This window comes from Drosophila miranda, chromosome XR (genome assembly GCF_003369915.1).
Source record: "Drosophila miranda strain MSH22 chromosome XR, D.miranda_PacBio2.1, whole genome shotgun sequence".
NCBI lineage: Eukaryota > Metazoa > Arthropoda > Insecta > Diptera > Drosophilidae > Drosophila > Drosophila miranda.
This window is the reverse complement of record NC_046674.1, coordinates 16790990-16812983: the sequence shown is the minus strand read 5'-3', so window position 1 is coordinate 16812983 and position 21994 is coordinate 16790990. Positions and strand designations below refer to the sequence as shown.

The 21994-nt window shown below is 48.0% G+C and overlaps 1 protein-coding gene across 2 annotated transcripts in view; it reads left to right on the top strand.

Annotated features, from left to right (window-relative positions):
* The window catches only part of LOC108151997 (junctional adhesion molecule A), a 99817-nt gene that overhangs the window by 56978 nt on the left and 20845 nt on the right, over positions 1 to 21994 (top strand). For both annotated transcript variants that reach the window (XM_017280967.2, XM_017280966.2), the window contains exons 3-6: positions 6976 to 7217; positions 10244 to 10454; positions 11039 to 11166; positions 15568 to 15736. In XM_017280967.2, the coding sequence (XP_017136456.1) occupies positions 6976 to 7217; positions 10244 to 10454; positions 11039 to 11166; positions 15568 to 15736 (750 nt within the window). The remainder of the gene's footprint in view (positions 1 to 6975; positions 7218 to 10243; positions 10455 to 11038; positions 11167 to 15567; positions 15737 to 21994) is intronic.

The following is a 21994-nucleotide window of genomic DNA, read 5'->3' as shown; positions in this document are numbered from 1 at the left end:
TGCCCAGATTGTAAATTATTTAAAAATGATTTATTATAAGTGTGTTTACACTTTGCCATGCGGTTGTGAAGCACAGCTCGTGCTCTCGTGCACTCGTGCACTCGTGCAGCAGCTGTCCTGCGAAACAGTGGAGTGAAATGTGCTTAAAAGTGACCCCCAAACGGAGATTCAAGCAGTCTATCCACTGATACCCTAGCTGATCCCATCGAATAAGGGTATAAGCTAACATTTCTGCACTTCCTATGGCTATTCAAAGTAAGATCCAGTGATGCGGAGGATGGAAGTTGTCGGTAAGTCTTGTTGGTTCCACTGTTCTCAGCTGAATAATTCAATGGTGAAAACGATAAAAGAAACAACAATTCCGGAACAAAGCAAATCTATTGTGTTTTCATTTGAATTTAATATTTTATTGCTGCAACAGCAGCAGCAGCAGCGGGCAGCAACAGCAGTGCCACCAATGAAGGCAACAAAAGCAATTGCCATACAGTTTGCCTTTTGCGGTTTTGCAGAGTGTTGTGACATACCACTTGCATGGCTTCAATTAAAATTTCTACATTGCGGTTGTTTGGGGCAACAGCAGCAGCAGAAGCGTCCTGCTCCAGCTGCTGCTGCTCCTGCTCCTGCTTCCGATCCCGTTTCCAGGACGAAGCAAAAAACCCAGAATCCTCAACCGACATTCATCAAGATGCTGCCCAGCAGCTGATTGATTAAGTTGAATGTATAATGCGAGGACCACACAACACCTGGCCAATCCAATCGATGAGGAGGAGCCGGGGCGACTTTTCTCTGCCTTCGACCTCCACAGTGATAATAAATTGTGCCTTAAATTGCCGTCTGGTCCACTGCCCCACTGGCCCGGTGCCGGCCCACTTCAATTTATGTGAGAACCATAAATTTAAATTGAATGAACGAACCCAAAAATTAACACACGCAATTAAAATTCTACAGCGCTGCTCGGGGGGCACCCTCAATCGAGAGAAATCCATGGCCCAGTGACATTTTGACTGTCAGTCAGGCTTAGGCACAGCACACCCTTCGTCTAGGACCCACAGTCAAAGGCCCAAGGCCGTGGCTGACCCTTTTTCCAAGTCATTGAATAGATTTCTTTCACACGAAAACCCAAAAACTCAGAAAGAGATGAGATGGTGAGCAAAAAGGGACCGCTGCAGCCGTTCGGGGCATGTGCTGTGGGCCCCCATTAGGGCCGAAAAGGCATTACACATTCTGATTGGAAAATCTATGATGATCATTAATAAAATCAAGACGACATTGTGGAAAACGGCCAGCAATAACAGACGGCAATGTGGCTGCCTCTAATCAAGCACTCACCAGGCAAATTGTTGGCCAAGAACCCGGGACTCGGGACCCGAGACCAAAGGCCAAAGACCAGAGCAGAGCCCAACTACCATTCAAATTTCCATGTACATAAGTGCTGCCCACCGAGTGTGTTCTGGCTAAGATTGGGTGTGTAAGTAGGGACAGGGACATACATTTATGCGTCCAACTTTGGTTACGGCAAATATTGTTTTAATATCTACTCAGGGCTCCCGCTGCATGGCACAGCCAGGCTGTGGATAATACTCGCATATTCCCTGGATCAGGTCTTTCTGTTGATGCCTGATGCCCGTTGTTGTTGGTTCTACTCGCTCTGGCCAAACTTTGAGCTGCAAACAATGCTTCATTATAAGCTTCAACCCATGCCAGAGGTGATAAGCCATGCCAGAACCAGGTCCAGCACCAGCACGAGCACCAGAGCCACATCCCAGGCCCGAACTCAACCCAAAACTCAACGAAGCAGCCAAACTCCTTGTATAAACTTCACTTTATGCTTTTGGCTTTCAATGCCTCAAAACACAAGCGCACACACAGAAAGTGAGGGGGCCGTGAAGGGGGATAAGAAAGAGAAGCAAAAGGAGAAGAAGACAGATGGATAGAGTGTGAGAGAGAGAGAGACATAGCTCTTTTAACTTACTCACATGCCATTTGCTTGTACTTTGTACGAAATTTTACGAATATTTCATAACAAGAATTATGCTTTAGTATGTGTGTGTGTTTTTGTGTTCTGGTGTTTGCTGTACCCTAAAAGATGGTATGATGGTTTCCAGCAGGTGTTTGAACAGAAGAAGGTGGAACTTCGAGACCCATAAAGATGTTTCTTTTTCAACAACAATAATCCCTCAGCTCGGACAGCTTTCTGGATTAACATTTGCGCAGACCGCTCTTTTTTCTTGGGGCAGCAAACAGGATAGCATCTCCACAGGTCACAGTGAGGCAATCCCGCCATTCTTCCGGCAGCGGTAATTTAGGGAATACTCTCTCATACAGCTACCGTATGAGCGATAGATCATCTAGGGTATCCGTAACTTCGGGGCTCTTTTCCTCTCTTGCTGCCGCCTGTTCCTGTTGTCGTGTCGTATCGCATGTTTTGTCAGACGAAGTGGCTGTGCAAAGACAAGCAAGTCCCAGCAACAACGAAAACGAGAACAACAGCAGCAGCAGCGGCAACAGCAACAGCAACAGCAACAGCAACAACGAAAACAACGCCAATCACAAGAACAACGACAGCCAAAGCGTTGCACAAAAATGTTGTCAATCAAGGTTGAAGATAACAGGCGGCAAAGGCAAAACACGAATCTAAGCTCTTAAATTGCCCTCGACAGCCGCAAATGTGTGTGTGTGTGTGTGTGTGTGTGTGTGTGTGCGTGTGTGTGTGTGTGTGTGCGTGCGAGCGCGTGTGTTATTATATAGTTTGTATATGACAAAACAAATTAAACGTAACCATCTAATATGAAAACTATTTTCTTTTGAGATGAGAAAAGTTTGCAATAATTTCATAGCATACTTTTTAGGGGGGAATCGCTTCCCTTTGGAAGTTGCGAATTTTGATTGAAATTGCAATTTTGGACTTCAAAAAACTGATTATGGCAGAGTGAAAAACAAAGAATCTTTGCGCTTTCTTCATTGTTAGGAATAAATACTCAATTTTCTTCCTGAATCCCCTTAAAATGGGCCCCCCAAAGAGGTGTTTATTTTTTTTGTCCCGTGTAATTTGCATAATGATAAACACGAGAATTTGGACCACTCGTAAATCTTTTATTGCTTATTAATTGGATGCCCGTACATAAATATGCATCTGAAGAATGCGGAAAGCACAGCTCACGCCGGGGCGAGGCGAGGCCAGGCCAGGCCAGGCCAGGCCTTTCATTATGCTCCACTTTCAGTTGTTTCAGTACGAGTACGAGTACGAGTAGGAGTATTTCTTTCACTTCTTCGGGTGTAATCATGCGAGCAATTAAGCTGCACTCGATTGACGCTAATTAATGAACAGCATTAAAAATTATTATGTGTGAGGGGTGGAGGTGGGGGCGTAGGCGTAAATATGACGGTGTTATCAAGGAGTTGCTGCGATTGCCACGCACCACCACCGACACACACACACACGAGCACACACACGAACACACACACCTCCACACTCAATTTCAATTTTCGTGCCCTGTAATTTGCGTGGATAATTTATATGCATGGCATGCGTATAGAAGATGCCTCTGCTTTTATCCTTCTGGCGGCTGCTCCTGCTCCCGCTCCTGCTCCCACTCCCGGTCCGGTTTTTGCTTTTGCTCCTCCTGTTCGGGGTGCGAGATGAAATAAATTTTGCAGCATCATTTAAGCTTAATTAAGACGCCCCGGCCGCAGGCGATGACGGCCAGGAGCAGTGGCAGAGGCAGCCACAAAACAGGCTGCACGGCCCCCCAATTGCACCCATGCTCTCGACATAAATAAAAGAGTGACTGAGTGGTTGAGTGGTTGAGCGGTTGAGCGACGGTCGAGTGGCAGCCAGCCATGGAACATGCATATTCGCGGAGGAGCATCATCGTCTCAATGCTCATTTGATTTCCAGCCAACTCACGATTCCACGCATTAAATCGCTTAGACAATGTCAAAAGGCATCATTATTCACGGAGCCAGTGGCAGGACACGTCCAAAAACCCCAAAAACCCAGCTACCAATTGGCCCTCGTCATCTCAAATGAGTGGTGGGATAAAGCAGTTGAAGAAGACGCAGAAAGACGTGGAAATGTGAAGACGAAACGAACATAGAAGGAGAGAGCGAAAGAGATACAGAGAAGGGGAGATGGAGGGTAACTCAATTCCTTTCTAATGTTGATTCTTATACCCTGTACTGAAGGAGTATGGAAGGCGCAAATAAATAATACTGGGCCAAGCTGTATCTTTGAGAATGCCAGAGAAGAGACCGTAACAATGTTGTTCTCTTTAAATAAAGAACAAACAACTTGGCGCCTCTTAAGAGCCTCTAGAGATTTCCAAAAACTGAATACTAGGTATCTAATAGTCGAGACACTCCACCAAAGCGTTCTCTCTTGTTAATTACTGAACATGGCAGAAGGCAACGAAATGTAACGAAATGTAACGATATTTACTATGAAATTCAATGCCATTAAACACAATTAAGTGCGTCGGGCGCCTCTATGTAACCCTGGGGCAACCAATTTCCCCCTCTCTGGACCTTCATCCCCGCACTCAAACCCCCCGCTGAACGGCAAACCAAAATAAGCAGGCAATTACGGGCGGCAGAAGGATTCAGGGAGGATAGCAAAATTCATTGAGCTGCCGGTTCAAAGTGTTGCACATTACGCATCATTTCAGTCGGGCCGTGCCACGAGGCCTGGGGCTCCACACCCTTTTATGGACGAAGAGAAAAAAACAAAAATGGGGGAAGGAAAAAATGAATGCCAAAACAAAAGCGTGAAAATTGCAAAAGTTTTCTTAATTGCTCCACGCGGCTCGTCAACGGTGTCGAAAATTAAGGGCAAATATGCAAAGTCATTGTGTGGCAGAATGTGGAAGGGGGGCAGCAGCAGCTGCAGGAGATGGAGTTGATGGTGGATCTCCCGCCTGGGCCTAGCCCGTCCAATGATTAAGCCAGAACCAACCCACACGCCTCCGCACACACACACACACACACACATGGAGACACTGGGCGTCAGAGGAAGGGACACCTACACACATGCTGCAGTGTTCCCATGAGCCCCCAAATGAGGCACATTCAGTGTGTGCGGCAATTGAATTGGTTTTTCTTCATAGGCCGTCCTTAAAGGCTGACTTTCCATAGAATCGGTTGCCTTGATGTGACTTTAAAAGGAGTACCTCAGATGTGGTTTTTAATTGGAAAACATTAAAGTACAGGAAATATTTAAAAAGAAGCCTTTGAGGAGAGAAAAGCCAAAGAAATGGGTAGGTACTATTCAATTATAGAAGAAAGGGAAATGAGGTAATGAAATTTAACCTCAAATGTGTCTTTACTCAATAATAATTCTCGTGCATTAAGCACCACAAATTGCATCCTGCATCCCGCATTCCGTATGGAAATGTAGCTCTTTTCCTGGGAACAAAAGCGACATTAACTCGATCAGGGTTCAGTTAACATGCCACTAAGCGAGGGGGAGCCACAAAGACAGATAGATGCACCCATACTCGTGAGGACGCCAAACGGTTGCCGGCAGACAGTCGGTCGTGTGCGTCACTCTGGTGGGGCAGCAGATGCCAATTGCACTGGAGCAGTTTAAATTAAATGCCACATTCGCTCAAATTTCCCAGCACCCAGCACCAGGCGACATTAAGCATATTGAGCTTAAGACTCTCCTTCTCCTCCTCCCTCATTGTCCCGCCGTCTCTCATGCATGCAAATGCGTGGCGTTACAGAAGGGGGCACGGCACGAAGGGAGTGCCTGGGCGGCACGGACCCTTTGTTTAATGAAGCTGAAGTTGTGGGCGTGCCCTGCCCTGCCCTGCCCTGCCCCGGTGTGGGTGTGTGGGGGTTTAATGGGGGGCGTGCATGTGGAAAAACCGTTTTCGAATGAATGCAAGTTTTAATCCTTGAAATATGATTTGAGTGCAAATATTTTGCATAACCATGAGCTCGACAGTGAAAAGGGTTGGGTCTGTGGCAAGAAATGGAGACTTGCGGTTGCCGTGTGCGTCTGCCTGTGTGTCTGTATGCGTGAGCAGTGACACAATTCCGCCTGCCATGCGTACGTCTGTGTGGTGTGTGTATGTATGCACTTGTACTTGCCAACCGCAAACACTTCACTCGCTCGAAGGTTGCGATGGCCAGGAGCCGGCAGACCCACAGCCAAGGCGAGGGGCAGCGTCAGAGCAGAGGCAGACCCCAGCTGCAGCCTCCACGCACAGTGCTCCATGAGCTGACAAACCTAACGCTTCATAAATATTCCCAAGAATATCATAATACTATCAGAGAAATAAGGAAATAAAAGCAAAGTTTCAGCTTAAATGTCACAAATGTTTCCATCTCTGCTTCAAATATTTAGGGAATATTTCCCAGGGAACAAGGAAACAAGCCCCGTTCCACTGTGGCAGGGTCTTAAAAACACATTTGCGTGGACCTTGGCTGGCCGTCATTTCAATTGAGAGTAAAGGCTTACAAAGAACCTAATACCATTGCCAGGGGCCACTTGCACCTTTCACCTTTCGACCGCAGTATGCTCTTCATGAGCAAAATTTTGTGCGTGGCTGGTAGATGGATGGATGGATGGATGGGTGGACCATGGACCATCGACCCCATGCTATGAGGACTGCCTCCATGAGTGTTACTCATTCTGAATGAATGCAAATGTCATTTTGTGTGTGGGCAACCATTTGCAGGCATTTGCAGTAAGTGTATGTGGTGTGTGTGTGGATGAGTGTTGCATGCAACACAAAATTTCTTTCCAACAGCTGCACTTTTGGGGATTCTTTTTAATATTTTTTGTGGTGCACCGCACAAAGATAAAAGCTCTCTATCTCTATCCCTAACCCCATCCCTATCTCCATCCCTATGCATATTCATGGGTTTAGAAGCATTTGTGTCTATTTGCAGCTTTTGACTTTTTCACACTAAAATTCATTTCGTTTTCCTCGCTTTCTCCCTTTCTCTCTTTTTCTCTCTCCCTCGTTGCAGATATGACAAATGGAGGCGTGCAGGGCCCCATCGAGGGCTACAACTCGCTGGAAGAGATGATGATGACAACGACAGACAGGGCCCAGGCAGCCATGCTCCTACCCACCGCGCCCACTGTCGCTTACACGCATCCCAAATGGATGGAGCCATATTTCGATCCCTCGACGCCGCGCAATGTCACCGCCCTCATGGGCAAGAACGCCTATCTCAGCTGCCGTGTGCGCAATTTGGCCAACAAAACGGTGAGTTTTTGGCTTAAAGATAGCCAGGAGTGTCCTTAGGTAGGGGTTACGTGGGGTTTGCCGGGGGTTAACAGCGTACTCGTGTCGAAAAGTTTGCTGTCGTGCGTGACGCCAACGAGGAGTCGCCTTTTGCCATTAAAGTTTTGTGCTGTGCCCAACTTTCGTTTATTCTCCATGCGCCGAATAATTTTTTCCCTGGCTGCTCCGTCCGTGGCTCCGTCCGTTGATTTCTTGGCTGATTTCCTAACCTGGTCGCAGACGCGTAGACCAAAAATGTAATTCCCCTAGCATGACGGCGAAATTTTTAATTAGTTCTACAACCTTCTTCGCCGCTCCACCGCTCCCATCCCCTGCCGCCCGGCACTTTGTGTCTGTTTTCCTTTTGCGGCGAGGGCAAGCCGAGAGGCGACTTTCGACTTGGCATTAAGTTGTTTTTTGTCGTTGGAAGGAAATTTAGTAATTTCGTTTTTTTTTTCTTTCGGTTTTTTGTTTTTTGTTAATTTTTGGCTGTTGTTGTTTTGCTATTGTTTCCTTTGTTTATCTGTTTTAATTGTGCTCGTGCCCCTGCCCCTGGCCCTGTCCCACTGTCTCTGGAATGGAAGACTCCTCTCTGTGTGGCACAAAGACAAAAGGGCAGCCGGAGGCAACCTGCTGCTCCTTCAGCTTAATCTTCAGTTCCCGCTGTCACAAACAGAGACAGAGACAGAGGCGAAGGCGAAGGAATCACAAATATTTGCATATGTTCCGGGTAAGGGGAAACATTTTCAATTTTGTGTATATATTCGGTAGCATTTAATTTGGGGGAATGTGGCATACACCCGGACCGATGCCAGTGGGAGGGCAATTTGTGTCACTTCTAGAATCCTGGATCCTTCTCGTCCTGCTAAATGTGTTTAATGAAATGTATAATTGCGATAAGAGTGTCTGTGCGGCGGAGGGGCCTAACTTTTTTAATATGCCCAACAGATAGGTTTATGAATAATTAGACAGCCCGAAACGATTAATGAGGGGATAGCGGCATTCCTGGCCCCAGGAGGGACCAGCTTCAGTAGCAGTGCCGGGAACTGGACCCCGACCCCGTCCAATCCCATTTGCATATAGATTCTCTCTAGTTATTCGCTGAAAAAACAAACCAGTTATAGTGGGAGGATGCGTCGGCGCTGCTCAAATGCCGAAAACCAACAAACTTTCAACACGCTCGCGAGTACTTGACACAAATGCACCAGCAGTGGCAGCAGCTCTCGCAGGACAGGAAGTGGATCCTGCTGGAGATGGGGCTGCAGATATGGAGGATGGCGGATGGGGGATGTGGAAGCCGCTGCAGGATGCCGTTTGCAGGCGCAACTTTTAATTTCTTGCCAAACAAAAGAGGGACTACTGGCAGCAGTCCTCACAGCTCCTGCTAGTGGCATACACACCCACACACATAGTGGCTAACACATACATCAAATGTTCAACCTCAAGTGGGCGGGCCTTTTTGAGCGCTCTGCAACGTCCCTTTCTTTGCCCCTGCCACTGCCCTGCTGCCTTCTGCTGCCGCCCTGCAGCACTTTCAATTGCATTTGAGCGCGAAATTATTTAAACAATTTCATGAAATTGCTCTCGCCGCACGCGTCAACAGCACTTGGCTCACAGTCCGAGTTGCACGGTCCCAAAAGTTGGGCGCCACCTCCTACTACCCCTCTGTACTTCCTCTGTGGCTTCTGCCACCCCCCGCCACCCCCCGACTGGGCATGGACTTGCAACTTGAAACGGAATGTCGAGCTGTTGTTGCTGCTACGCTTCTCCTACTCGTACTGCTGGAATGGCTGTTGTGGATGTCGTAGTTGCTGTTCATATGGCCAGGCATTGCTCCAGGGGAGTGTGGCTGCTAATATGCAATGGGAGGCAGTGATGGCAGTGCTGCAGTGCCCAGGGGTGGCTCCATTACATCGCCACATGCAGCACAGCGTGCACTTGTTAATTACGCTTTAATTTGTTGCGTAAAATGTTTGTTTAATGGCAGGGCTGTCGTTGTCGCCACGAGAGCGACTGTGTGTTGTCAAAAGTGCGAGCGACATGTTTTTCTCACTTTTATGCACTCCCCTCGTACCCCTGCACTGAATGCACTCCCCTGTTCTCCCCCCAGTACTCAGTGCACCCCATATGCAGTTCACAAAACTTGCCCCCAGCCCAGGCCCCGTCTTCCTTTTCTAGTCTCATCGTCATTGTTGGAGTCGGCCCTTGAAAGTATGCAACAGAATTTCGTATAATTAAACGCACGCACACACGCATCATTTTGGTGCTTTTCCCTAGACCCTCCCTCCCTCCCTCTGTACGTGTATGGTGGGGAGGTTGGTCTGGTGTGGCTGTCAAGTGCGATAATTTTGCATTTACATTTGACTTAATAAGTTTACATAAGCCTGCGTTAGGTGGGCGTGGCCGTGGCCGCACAGAGTCTGGTGTGCCTGCGTGGCAGCCAGCTTACAAAGTTATCTCTCTGTGCACCGCAAACTACTTAAAAAGTTTGCGATAATTAAGCAAAGCCAAAACATCTCGAGCACGATCCACAGCAGCAACAGATTCCCTCAGTCAGTATCCAGAGATTCGGCCAGTCAAAGAAAGGATTCCCAACAGACTCAGAATCAGGCAGAACGTGGCACGTTGCTCATACGTCACGTAGTCCCAGCGTCCCACAGCCGCCATCCCCCCCCACAGATGCAAACGTTTTTTATTGTTCACCCTTTTTTCGTGCATCGCGATTTAATCTCTGTAAACCTTGACATTTTATTCGATTTTGATGACACTGCGTCGGCAGTTTGTTTATTTTCAATTGCTGCATTTTTAATGACGCCTTTTGTTGGGAATGTTCGGGGAAAACGAGTACATCAGCTATCCCCAATTCAACAGGCTCGATCCTTGCCATACCTTCCCCGTGAGGGTATTCCGCATTCGAGTCTCACTTAATACTTGGATTATAGCCCCACCTGTGATTCCCCTGTTTGATGACTCTCTCTGCGTTCTGTTCTCTTCCCTCCCCATTGCAGGTATCGTGGATACGGCACCGCGATATACATATACTGACTGTCGGCTCGTACACCTACACCTCCGATCAGCGGTTTCAGGCCACCCACCACCAGGACACCGACGACTGGACGCTGCAGATAAAGTGGGCCCAGAAGCGGGATGCGGGCATGTACGAGTGCCAGATATCGACGCAGCCGGTTCGCAGTTATTTCGTCCGTCTGAATGTTGTCGGTAAGTAGAGCGGCGCGGCGCGGTGCGGTGCGGCGCGGCATGGCATGTCTTCGGAGACACCTCTCCAATGGTGCGCTCTGGGTGTCAGCTTCGGTTTCGACTTCAACCTCATGCTCATCCTCAGCCTCAGAGCTTCATAAAAAATCAACCATTTGTCGTCGCAAATAACAAAGGACACTCGTTGAAAAAAAAGAGACGGCCATAAGGACAGGGAGTGAAAAACGAAGTTGTTGAACAAATAAATTACACACAGAGAAAACGAGTGAGCAGCACGCACGGCAAACGGAGCAGGGGGCCACGGGCCAAGGCGATGTCGATGAAACGTCGAGGGCTTGGTTTTTATACGACAATAATTCCATTTTATCTCGTAGTTTATTATTCCACAGTGCCAACCCAGTCGACCTCCCACAGCTCCAGCAGCTCCAACAGCTCCTACAGCTCCTACCGCTCCTACAGCTCCTGCTCCTGTTTGTTCCCCGCTCCTGCTCCCCATTTTAACAGCGTTTTTCATGCACTTCTTTTCTCTTTTTTTTTCCACCTCTCGGTCTCTATCTTTTTTCGGTGTCTCCATTCCGCGCCGACAGTGCCAACGGCTACCATCCTGGGAGGACCTGACCTTCACGTTGATAAAGGCAGCACCATAAATCTCACTTGCACTGTAAAGTTCAGCCCCGAACCACCGGCCTACATCTTCTGGTATCATCACGAGGAGGTAATTAAAGTTTATTGTTACATTCCATTCCCACCATTCCCTACCTTTCAGTGCTCCATGAATACTGAGAGGGCTCTGTCCTCTCTTCCCCTGAATAACGCCTGTGGTCCCATGGGGGATAACAATAATTATCGGACGCGCCAACAATTAGCCATTTATCAAACAACAAAAATCTTTCCTTTTTAAATTTCACACATTTCCCAGGGTTTTCTTTGCCAATCGGTAAAGTAAACTATTATCGAGCTCGGGAAAATGCAGACCACTTTATTTATTGTCTACCTTATTTATTCATTAAACAATTCAACAAACAATTTATCCCCTCATATCTTTGTATCTTTGGTAGCTCCATCCATTTCGTACTCCATAGATCTTTTCCTTCAATCACTCTTCGATGATGCAATCGCTGTTCCAATCACCGATGGAAATTTACAATCCAATAAGCAAACGAATGCTATAATCGAAAACTTCAATCTGTGTTTGCTCTGCATTGCTCATATGTGGCGGCCATGTGGTGACAGCCGAATTTCGCCTCCCAGCCCTCTCGCCGCCTTCTGCCTCCACTTGTGTGTGGACCCTCATCAGAGCTGGTCTCTCTGTGGCTTACGGCAAGAGCCGTCCGCATTATTTAAACGTCAGCTGTTGTTATTTTAATGAGTGAATCAACGCGTATCGCTCGCGTATCCGGCGTCCTGCCTGCGTTCTCGTCCTTCACACATGCAAATGCAAATGCGATGGGGATAAGGAACTGGGTCAATGGCGTTTCGGCGGACAGGTTATGTTTAAATTACCGCCGCGGGTGACAGCAAAAAGAAGAGGCTGAGCGGTTAAGGAGGAGAGAGAGAGAGAGAGCGCTAAGCTGAGAGAAATTAAGCGGAGGATTTTGGGGCCAGGCCATCATCAGGTGGCCGCATTATCGCTCTTTGCGCTTAGGATTTTCATTGTCATTGTCCCTTCCGATTGCCACCCGGCGGCTTCCATCTGCATCAGCATCAGCATCTGCATCTGCCAATTAGCTCTGTTGTTCCAAGCTCAGTTAAGCAGGAGAATCCCACTGCCGGCTAATTGCAAAGCTCCAGTCCGCATCCGCGTCCGTAACAGTTGCACGACACGCTAATTGCAATGCAAAAGCCAAACAAAATATCAACAAAAAAGCAGAAGACCAGAGGTGCAAAAAAAGATGGAAAACCCGTATAAACTTGGTGGCAACATGCTAAATGCGGAGCGCACAAATCCTGCTGCTCGCACTCCTGCTGCGGATCCTCGAGGACTGCTCACTTCTTCTTGCCAGCCACTTGGCGCATTTTAATGTATTCCTGGAATTTTCTAATTAAAATCCTTGCAGCGCAGCTCTGCCGCAATCGTGTGCACTTGGCCACCTGTCCGTGTCCCTTTAGCTGTCCTTGCCGCTGTGTGTGGCGTCCTTGCTGCAGGCTTTGTAAAGTCCCGTTCTACCGTACCGTACCGTGCCGTGCTGTGCCGTACCGTGCTCTGCTTTGCTCTGCTCTGCACACGGATTATTTACGATCCATGCAAATTTGCTGTTAATTAGTTTAATGGATGGATAAACTCAGTTGATGCACTGCACTCTACTCCACTTCACTCCATGCTGCATGCTTCCGTCTCCCTGCTCCGTCCACCTTTCAGGGACCCTCACCGTCCTCCCCCTGCTCACGCTCTCCTGGCTGGCCGCAGAGTTTTTCTTGCCGCTGAAATGTTGGCAATACTTTTTGCTCGCACTTCCGCTCGCTAATTGTAATTAACGTGTTACATATTTTCGCCATCGCCATCGCCATTGCCGTCGCCATTGCCTAGGTCCTGCTTCCTGCTTCCTACTTCCTGCCACGAAGGCATCGCTTTGAAAGGTAATTCCAATCGTGGCATACGTGGCATGGCACAGCGTGTCGGATGTGTGTGTGCTGGATGTGCCCACGACTTGGACAGTCTCTAATCTCTTGAAATATTTGGCATCGTTACCCTAGCAGCCGGCAGGAACCGGCGGCATCCACTCGAGGCTGAGCTCAGACTTGGCAAGCTCTTGGGCGAACGAGCCCTCCTCAGCCCAGAGCTTCTTCAGTTTCAATATTCTCTCGTTCGAGTGGAATTTCAATCTTCTCTCTCACCATCGGCTCTCGCATTTCAATGTCAGTCGCCGCCTTCAAGTGACTTTTATGTACTTTTTGGTGGGCAGCACGCGTTGAGGCCTTTTACGGCACGGTACGGCAAGGCAAGGCAAGGCCTCTGTTGTTGTTCGCTTTTATGCTCGAAATATGCGGGCGATTATTGCGTTGAAAGTGCCACATAAATCGGATATATGCGCATTTCCAATGAGCTACAAACATTTTACACAAATATTTTATTCACTTCTTGCCATTGTGTTGTGGCACATTCTCCCACTTTCTGTGTATCTTTTGTGTGTTATCTCTGTCTCTGTTGTTGTTGCCGTTGCTGTGGCAGTCTGGCGGTCTGGCAAGTCCTATCCAATCCCAATCCCAGTCCCAATATCAATCCCAGTGCCATCGACAGTCCCATCCCACCATGGAAGAACCAGCTGCAGTTGTCATGAAAATTGCAAACGGCACGGCATGAATTTTAAAAGCACTCTCTGTGGCAAAATGTTTTTTCAATTTATAAAATGACAAACTGCAGATTCGCATTCATTCCGATTCGCTGACTGTCTGCCCTCGTCCCCAAACCTCCACCCCCACCCCCACCCCCGCCCTTCAGTCATTAACTAATTTGTGCCGAATGGATAAATATTATAATACAAATATGATATTTATGCAGGAGTCAGCAGTAATGGGGGGCACTAGTATCGTGGATATCGTGTCCCTGCTGATAGGCAAACTTTTTACTCGCCAAAGTTTCTGCGACAAAGTTTGTGTCATTTTCATTGTTTTCTTGACTGATACCCATTGTGCGGGAGAGAGTACACTGGCTTCTGGGATCAAAAAGGCAGGGCCCGTATTTATCAGAATAAACTTGGTTGAATGCTCCGGCATTTTAGTGGAATATGGCTTACGGATGAATAGGAAAGGAGTGCGCAGAGCTGCCATGAATTAGACTATCCATAGACGGCAATTGTTCCAATATAAATATTCGAAAGCTAATCGGTATCAAGCGGTACAGCTTACCCCACTTCCTCTTCTATGTACGTACATAGTTGTTGATGTCTATATCTATTTAGCCATCGTCATCATTATCAGTGACGCTAACTTTTCTTTCATGCCTCATGCTATCGCAAATGTTGTCGATTAGTGGAGATTAGAAGGCAAATTATGCGCGCCCCTCCAATGCAGACAATATGCGCAAGGGCTATGGCTATGGCCATGGCCAGGAGCAGGAGCAGGAGCAGGAGCAAGAGAAGAGCCTGAACCATACTCGTATCCCGGGGCCAAGGGTTGTCAGGCATCTCATTTCCGTAGTAGTTCTTTCTCTTGTTCTGGCTGATTTTCTTTGGTACTGCCAATGTCTTTGCCCTGTCAGCGGCATTATGTGTTAATATCAATTCTCCGCCTGCTCCTTGCCGTGCTGAACTTTGGCCTCTGCTCTGCAGAGCTCTGCCTGGTGCTCTGGGTCCTGCTCTTGCTCTTGCTCTTGCTCTTGCTCTTCTGTATTGGCAAATTATTCTGATATTTGTTTTGCCGGAACTTAATATGCATTCAGCTGCTGTTAGCGGCAGTCCTTGACAGGCTCTACCAATCTGCACAAATCGATATTCGAACGAGGGAAAGTAATAATCATAATGGGTCGCAGGAATCGAGCCCCACTTGATTTGCATGAATTTTGTCGCTCGTCAGGTTCTTTGATGCCGCGGCCTATCCCTGAGATAACCTTTAATCAGAAGAGCAGTCATCAAACTCCAATTAAAATCACAATTTGCAACAGCCCCATTTGCGGCATCACTCAATGGCAGCTGTTGCCGTGTCTCATGTATTAAGAACTTCTACACCATCAATTATTTTGCCATTTAAATTAATATTTTACACATAGATTCGAGGAACGAGGAGCGCAGGTCAAAGAGATATTAAATGACATTTTCCATGATTTCTTTTCGATTTTACTCAATATTTTTTGGAGCACTAATTGGAAAAACGACACTTGGAATGAGTCTTGAAATATTTCCCCTCAAATTGATTTATTTTTTTCTTTGTGTGCTTCACCTGTCTTTAAAGTATTCCAAAAAATGCATTAAGATCTGGGAAATTTGTGAATTGGAGTGCGATGTGCAGAGGGGGAATATGATGGTTCTGCCATTTAACGAGCAGCAAGAAATTTGTTGTCGCCCCCTCATTGTTTTGTCATTATGTGTACCCGTACTCCCATGGAAATTGCACAGACCTCTAACACCCCGCCTGGTTCACACCGATACCGTACTCATGGAACCCCCTCTTACATTTGCAGGTCATTAATTATGATTCATCAAGAGGCGGCGTGTCGGTAATTACCGAAAAGGGCGATGTGACAACCTCATTTCTGCTCATACAGAATGCAGATCTGGCCGATTCGGGCAAATACTCCTGTGCTCCTTCCAACGCAGATGTGGCCAGCGTGCGTGTCCATGTCCTAAATGGTAAGTACAAGCCCCCACCTTTTCCGTAACGCAAATTGATGGGCAAAAAGTGTTGCCTGTCGTGTAAACATATTTAGATACGAGTGGAAGCCACCATGCAATGGTACGTGTGTTTTGTAGCAGTGTTAACATTTCCCCCACTCCCCTCGTAAATGAACAGGCCAATGGGTCCGCCAGGCATCTATCTATGCTCTGCGATGCCATTTTGATTGGGCTCTGCGGAAAATTGTAAAATGTCCTGGCAGCCTTTTTGCATCTCCATCTGCATCTGCATACATGTATCCGTGACAGGATGCTGCCCAGCGGGACAAAGTTTATGAAGTCAAATGCTAGTGGACCGAGGCTCGATGCAATGCAGATCCACCACTGACCACCGCCTTGACCCACTGAAAGCGAACCCCAAAACCCGAATCCGAATCTGAAACGAACCGATGCGAAACCGAGCCGAAAGCCACTTCCGATTGCAATTTTGGCTCATTTCCGCCTGCAGGCAGGATGCCCGTGACTCTTTTACCATTAATAAATTGTGCAGGAACTGCCGCTCGACTGGGCCGTTTAGATTCGCTTGATTTCCACCAGGACAGCACTCGGTCGGAACAGCAATTCCTAAAATGAACTCCTGTTCCATTTACGGTTGAAGTTTGGATGTGACCCACGGGGCTTTTGGGTCATTTGTATCGTGTTGGGGCCACAAATGAAACACATAATCGCATCAATTATGAGCAAATTAATTAGCACACTGCGGTTAATTGCAGTCAAGTGAGTGGCACCAGACCTGGGCTTCTACTACTGCTCTCAGATCCCACTCTCTCTCTCTCTCTCGCTTTCTCTCAGACCCACATTCAATCCCACTACGCACTCGGCCCAAACAAAGACGGATGCCGGCGACATTTACAAATTGCAGGCGGGACTTGTGGGCACAGCCGGAGGCAGTGGCACTAGCACTGGCACTGGCACTGGCACTGGCAGAGGCAGAGGAATTGCTGCAATTTGCCAGCATAATCGCTGTCGATCGGCGTGGATTTGACACAGTTAAAATAAATTACGTAATTGTAAGGGATAGAAGGACAACAGCAACAATAGGAAGAGCAGCAAGAGCAGCAGCCGCTATACAATTTTAACTCTGATAGAACTGGTGGAACAGTAGAATGAGAATGGTGGCATGCGGCAGAGCCAGCAGGATACGGAAATGAAGGGGACACGTTTTTCAATCATGCTAACAGCAGCTCGGTGACCCCTGCTCCCTGTTCCTCCCTGTTCCCTGTTCCCTGCTGTTTGCTGCCTGCTGCCTGCTGCCTGCAGTCCCCCCTCTCGACTGCCGCAAATGGACCGCAAATGGTAACGTGCGGAAATCCATGCTGTTGCCATTGTAAACGTTTGCCCGCCATTATGCATGAATGCATAGAAATAGAAAACAGCAAAGAGGAGAGTCCAAAGAGAAGGGAAGAGAGATAAAGGTGCTGCAGCATACAGGTGCTTCAGAAGGAAACAGGGTGGGGATGGTGGGGATGGTCTGGATGGAGGCCATAGAAGGTTAACAAACAAAATAATGAAGCAACAGCGAACCAAAGGCCGTGACGCCCTGCAAAAACACACAAAATGGTCACGGAATATACGAGTTTTCACTCTGCCGTATCCTCTAAACGGACGCTGGGGGGTGGGGAGCGATAAGCCGCGAGAGGAATGTGGGGCCGTATAAAGTGCGTATCGAAACTTTAAACTCTTGGGGATTTTCAAGGAATATACTATTATTGCTAGGATTTACATTTAAAATGAGAGTTTTAGATAAGAGCATCGATAGATAGGCCTCTGTTCGATTGATACCTTAATTACCGTGTATCTTAGCGGACCATTGATTTGAAGAGATCGTTAGTTACAGCAGTTCGATCCCCAAACGATATGAGAACATAAATGGGAGCGACCTGAGATTACACGGAGATTTTCGGTATATTTCTTTCCAGTTGAAAATCAGATAGAATATTCAATTGCGTGGATTAATGTTGATCTGCGAAATATTCCTTCTGTGCAACAACAGTATTTACAACACAAATTTTGGCCTTAAAAAGTTGCGTTTTTTGTTCTTTTAAGCATAATGGCAAATCCATTAAGGTTATTGAAAAGCTGTTTCCAAAGCGGATTAAAAATCTGAAATGGGTGGGAGGGGCTCTAGCTGTGTTTTTGTTGTTTTTCTGCGGTACGGTGTCCTTCGGATACACATGTATGTGGTGTCCTGTCCTGTCCTGTTCGAGAAACACTGCGGCTTTAGCAAAGTGAAATCTGGCTAACAATCAGCTAATCCATACAGATTGGATTGAATTTCCAACTAAAATTCGACCTTCGCTCGGTTTTTGGCAACAATGTGTCCTCATTGGAGTCGGAGGCCACTTGAACTGAAGCTTTAATGGCAAAAACAAGGGCATCAAAATGTTGCCTCCCTCCATGTTGTGACAGGCAAGGCCAAACGCAGCCTGGAATTTGCCTGGGACAGACAGACACTCGATGAGCGAGGGAGATTGGGCATGGCGGCTGGAGGGCAACTTGTTGGCCCGTCAATTGTCCATTGCTGCTCATTGCTCATTGCTCATTGCTCATTGCTGGTCCGTGCCAAGTTATGTATGGTATTCCTCGTCCTGCTGTCCACCAGCATTGCTGTGGGTTGCTGCTGCCAGTTGTGCATCGCATCTGTAGCATCGTTGGCTATAGTAGTGCCTGATGGCACGAGTATCGTGCAGTGGTCTGCAGGTCCCAATCAGGTGAACGGAACGCACTGCTACATTACTGAGATATCCCTCTCCGTCGCCCTCTCTCGTTTCCAATATTTTGAGATGTCTGTTGGGCATCAGGGAATTGCTGTAACGAACAGCTGTCAAAAGCAAATTCAGAATCGACACTCATCCTTATTAGAATGTTCATGCCCAAAACCCGAGCTTTTTGGGGCCCATTGTTCTCGATGTGACTGTCAATCAGGTGACAATAGGATAAATCAGGTCTCGGACCGGGCTCTGGCTCTGGCTCTGCCTGGGCCAGGGCCAGGGCTTGGCTGGAATGCGTAAGGAGGTTGTTTGCCCTATTTGCTGGCAATGATTTGGATGCATTTGCGAACAGGACCCTGGCTGCCGGCGCCGTAATGAAACTTTGCAAAATGTGGTGCGTGTTTCCATCTAGAGCAAGCACCATTCAATTATTGGTGGATGCTACTGGAGAAGGATGGCAGGTGACTCGTGGCCGGGCATAGTGATATTTGGACGACAGGCAGAGCGGCAGCGGGGCAGAGCGGCGGCAACGGCGCATCCTTCGCAGTTTACACTTGAGAAATCAAACGGAATCCTGCCACGACAAATGTCCTGCCAGCTGATCCGCACCGGAGAGGCGATGGGATTGAAAAGTTCTAGTTTCGATTTATTTTTGTCAGCTGAAGTTTCCCTGGCCATTTGTGTAGCTCTTTTGTTGTACTGCCACTCGTGTGTCCTGTGGCGTGGCTGACTCGATGCCTCGCCGCCACTCGATGCTCATCAAATGGCAAACGAGACGCAGGTCCCAGGTCGCAGGTCGCAGGTCGCAGGACGCAGGACGCAGGGAAGATCACGGGAAAGTGTGAGAAGTTAAAGCCTTGACCTGCTTTACTGCTTTCCGGAAGAATGGGGCTATGGCTTCTATCTATGGCTTCCTAATCCTCTGGCTCGCTGCACGTATTGACATCGAAGTCGAAGTCGAAGTCGCTGCGATGTCCTGCCGGCACACACAAACACACCGAAATCCCATAGTCAAGTTTCGTCCCACCCCACCGCTCTGCTCCTCTTCGCCCGGCACCGGTGTGTGCTGCAGATTAGCTTTGTATTTTGTCACAGGAAATTACATTTCGCCTTAAGGATGCCCGCCGGAGGAGCAGCGCAAAAATTTCGTCTCATTGTTTGCGCGTTTGTATGTGCGCTGCTCCGGTGGGGGAGCGGGAGAGATAGAGTGGGTGCAGGACACCTGATCCTAGGTCCAGCTTCTGTTCCGGGTCCGATTCGCTGGACCAGCCCTCAGGTATGCGCCTCTAATCGTGTGTACGTGTACAACTGTCGTCGTTGGTGTGTGCCCAGCACACGGAGTATCCAGCAAACTGTCCACCTATTCGTATGGCCATCCTACGTAGCCACCTAGCCACCTACCCACCAGCCTTAGCTCCATATCCAGCTCCTGTGCCATTAGTTTGTACATTAGAGGTACAAGTACAACACTTCCTTTTTCGTCCTGGGTCGTCCAGCAGTCGGTGTCGCTTGTGCGACTCTCTCTCGCTGGTTCGCTGGCTCGTGTGTGGTGTGGTCTTCCGGCAACAGAATTTAATACAAGCTACAGCAAATTGCACAGGCCAAATGTGTGTATTTAAATGGCAATGATGCCTGTCTGTTGATAGGCGCCAGTAAAATACACCAAGAGAAATCTAAAGGCGATTTGGGGCTCTGTTTTCTTAATGTTTCTTCGTCGCTTATTTACCCAACGCTTTCCCCCAGTGCTCGAGATCCGAAAACTATTGCCTGGAAAAACTTTAGCCATAACTTATGATAACATTTCCGTGTGTACGCACATCTTCCCCTGCGTTTCCCTGCAGTGGCTCTTACACTCTTACTGCCTTCAGTTCATGCATAGTCAATCCTCAGAGATTGCCGACTAACATAATTTGTGCCATGTTCAACAAGGAAGCAAAGCCGGGGACGATGACGAAGATGCTCCCAACCACAGGCAGCAGCCAGTCCTCGAACGATTCCAGACTTAGCCACAAGCAAAGCCAGCGGCGAAGCCAAAGCCAAAGCCGGCCAGGAGGGAGCAGTCGGTGGGTCCGGGAGGACATTGAGCTAGCTCATAAGTGTGCCCGGGGAATAACTCCTTCGCAACGACCTTCGCCGGGAAGGGAGTGGATCGGGCAGAGGAGCAAACAAATCCGCAGCTAATAATATACGGCTTTTGTTTATTAGATTCATACATTTTCTAGCCCAACTTTTGACGCATATGTGGCACACTGCTAGTGGAGTGTGTGCGTGCCTCGTACGACTAGTGTCTGTGTGTCCGTGCCCGTGTCTGTGTGCTTTGTGAGGCTCATTATGTTTGCTTTTATGGGAGCGCTGCGTGCCTGAGTCCCCAAAAACCAAATTCCCAAATCTCCCGGCTGCCACTCGAAGTGATTTTAATAAAATTACCAAAGCGTGTAGGTAAAAACAAGTCGGGGATTGGGGATTGGAGATTGTGGATTGGGTATTGGAGATTGTGGAGAGATGTGTGCGAGAGGAGAGATGATGCTCCGTAAATCCTGGCCAGAAATCGCTGCCGTTGGCACAAAATATTCGTTGTGTGGCCTTCGACCTATGACGAAATCGGGTACAAATTGCATGATTTACGTAATGGAATAAATAAAATAAATTGCTTAATTTACTGATAAATTACATGAGCAGCAGCAGCAGCAGCAGCAACATACGTAACTTTGTCCTGACACACATACTCGTACATATGGGCACATACATATGTAAAACATATACTTATGTGAGAGGGGGTAGTGGGAGTTGGGTGCCATAGTTACTCTCACCACGCCCGCCCCCGCGAGCTGCTAAAGAACGCCACTTCCGATTCCTCTCTAGGCCCAAATGCCTTAGTTTTGGTTCCTTTGTTTGCCTTCATTTTGTTTTTGCATTTTTACTTTGGCACATTTTACGAGATTAATTTCGTTGCCCGGGAACCGAGAAATATCCGAGAGGGGGAGGGACAAAAGTGTGGCAGTGGATATCAGTGGGTGGTGGGGGTCAGTGGTCAGATGCAGCCGCAACAACCGCAGGCCCCACGCACACTCTGAAGAGTGGCAGCGGAGCGGAGGGACGGAGAGGGGCAGCATGGCTATAGGCGTGTAAACTACGGCTGCTTAGCTCACAAATACACATACACCCACACACAGACGCAAACGCAAACGCACAGATAGACACCCACACAAAGGCGACACACCTGGCCGCGTCTGGGTCCTGATCCTGCTGCTGGCCAAAGCCCGAGGCTCCACTGCTGCTCCTGCTCCCTCGAATATTTACGAAAGATTTATGCCAAAAGCTAATTTCATGGAAAAACGTATTGTTCTCCTCCCCCTTTGGGTGAGTGTGAGTGGGTGTGTGGGTGTGTGGGTGTGGGAGGGGTGTGTTGGGATATATATCCTCATGTCCAGCCTATAGGTACACATGTACATTTGTCTGTTCTAGTGTGAGTGGGTTTATGTTTACTTTGGGGTCAACCTAAGTC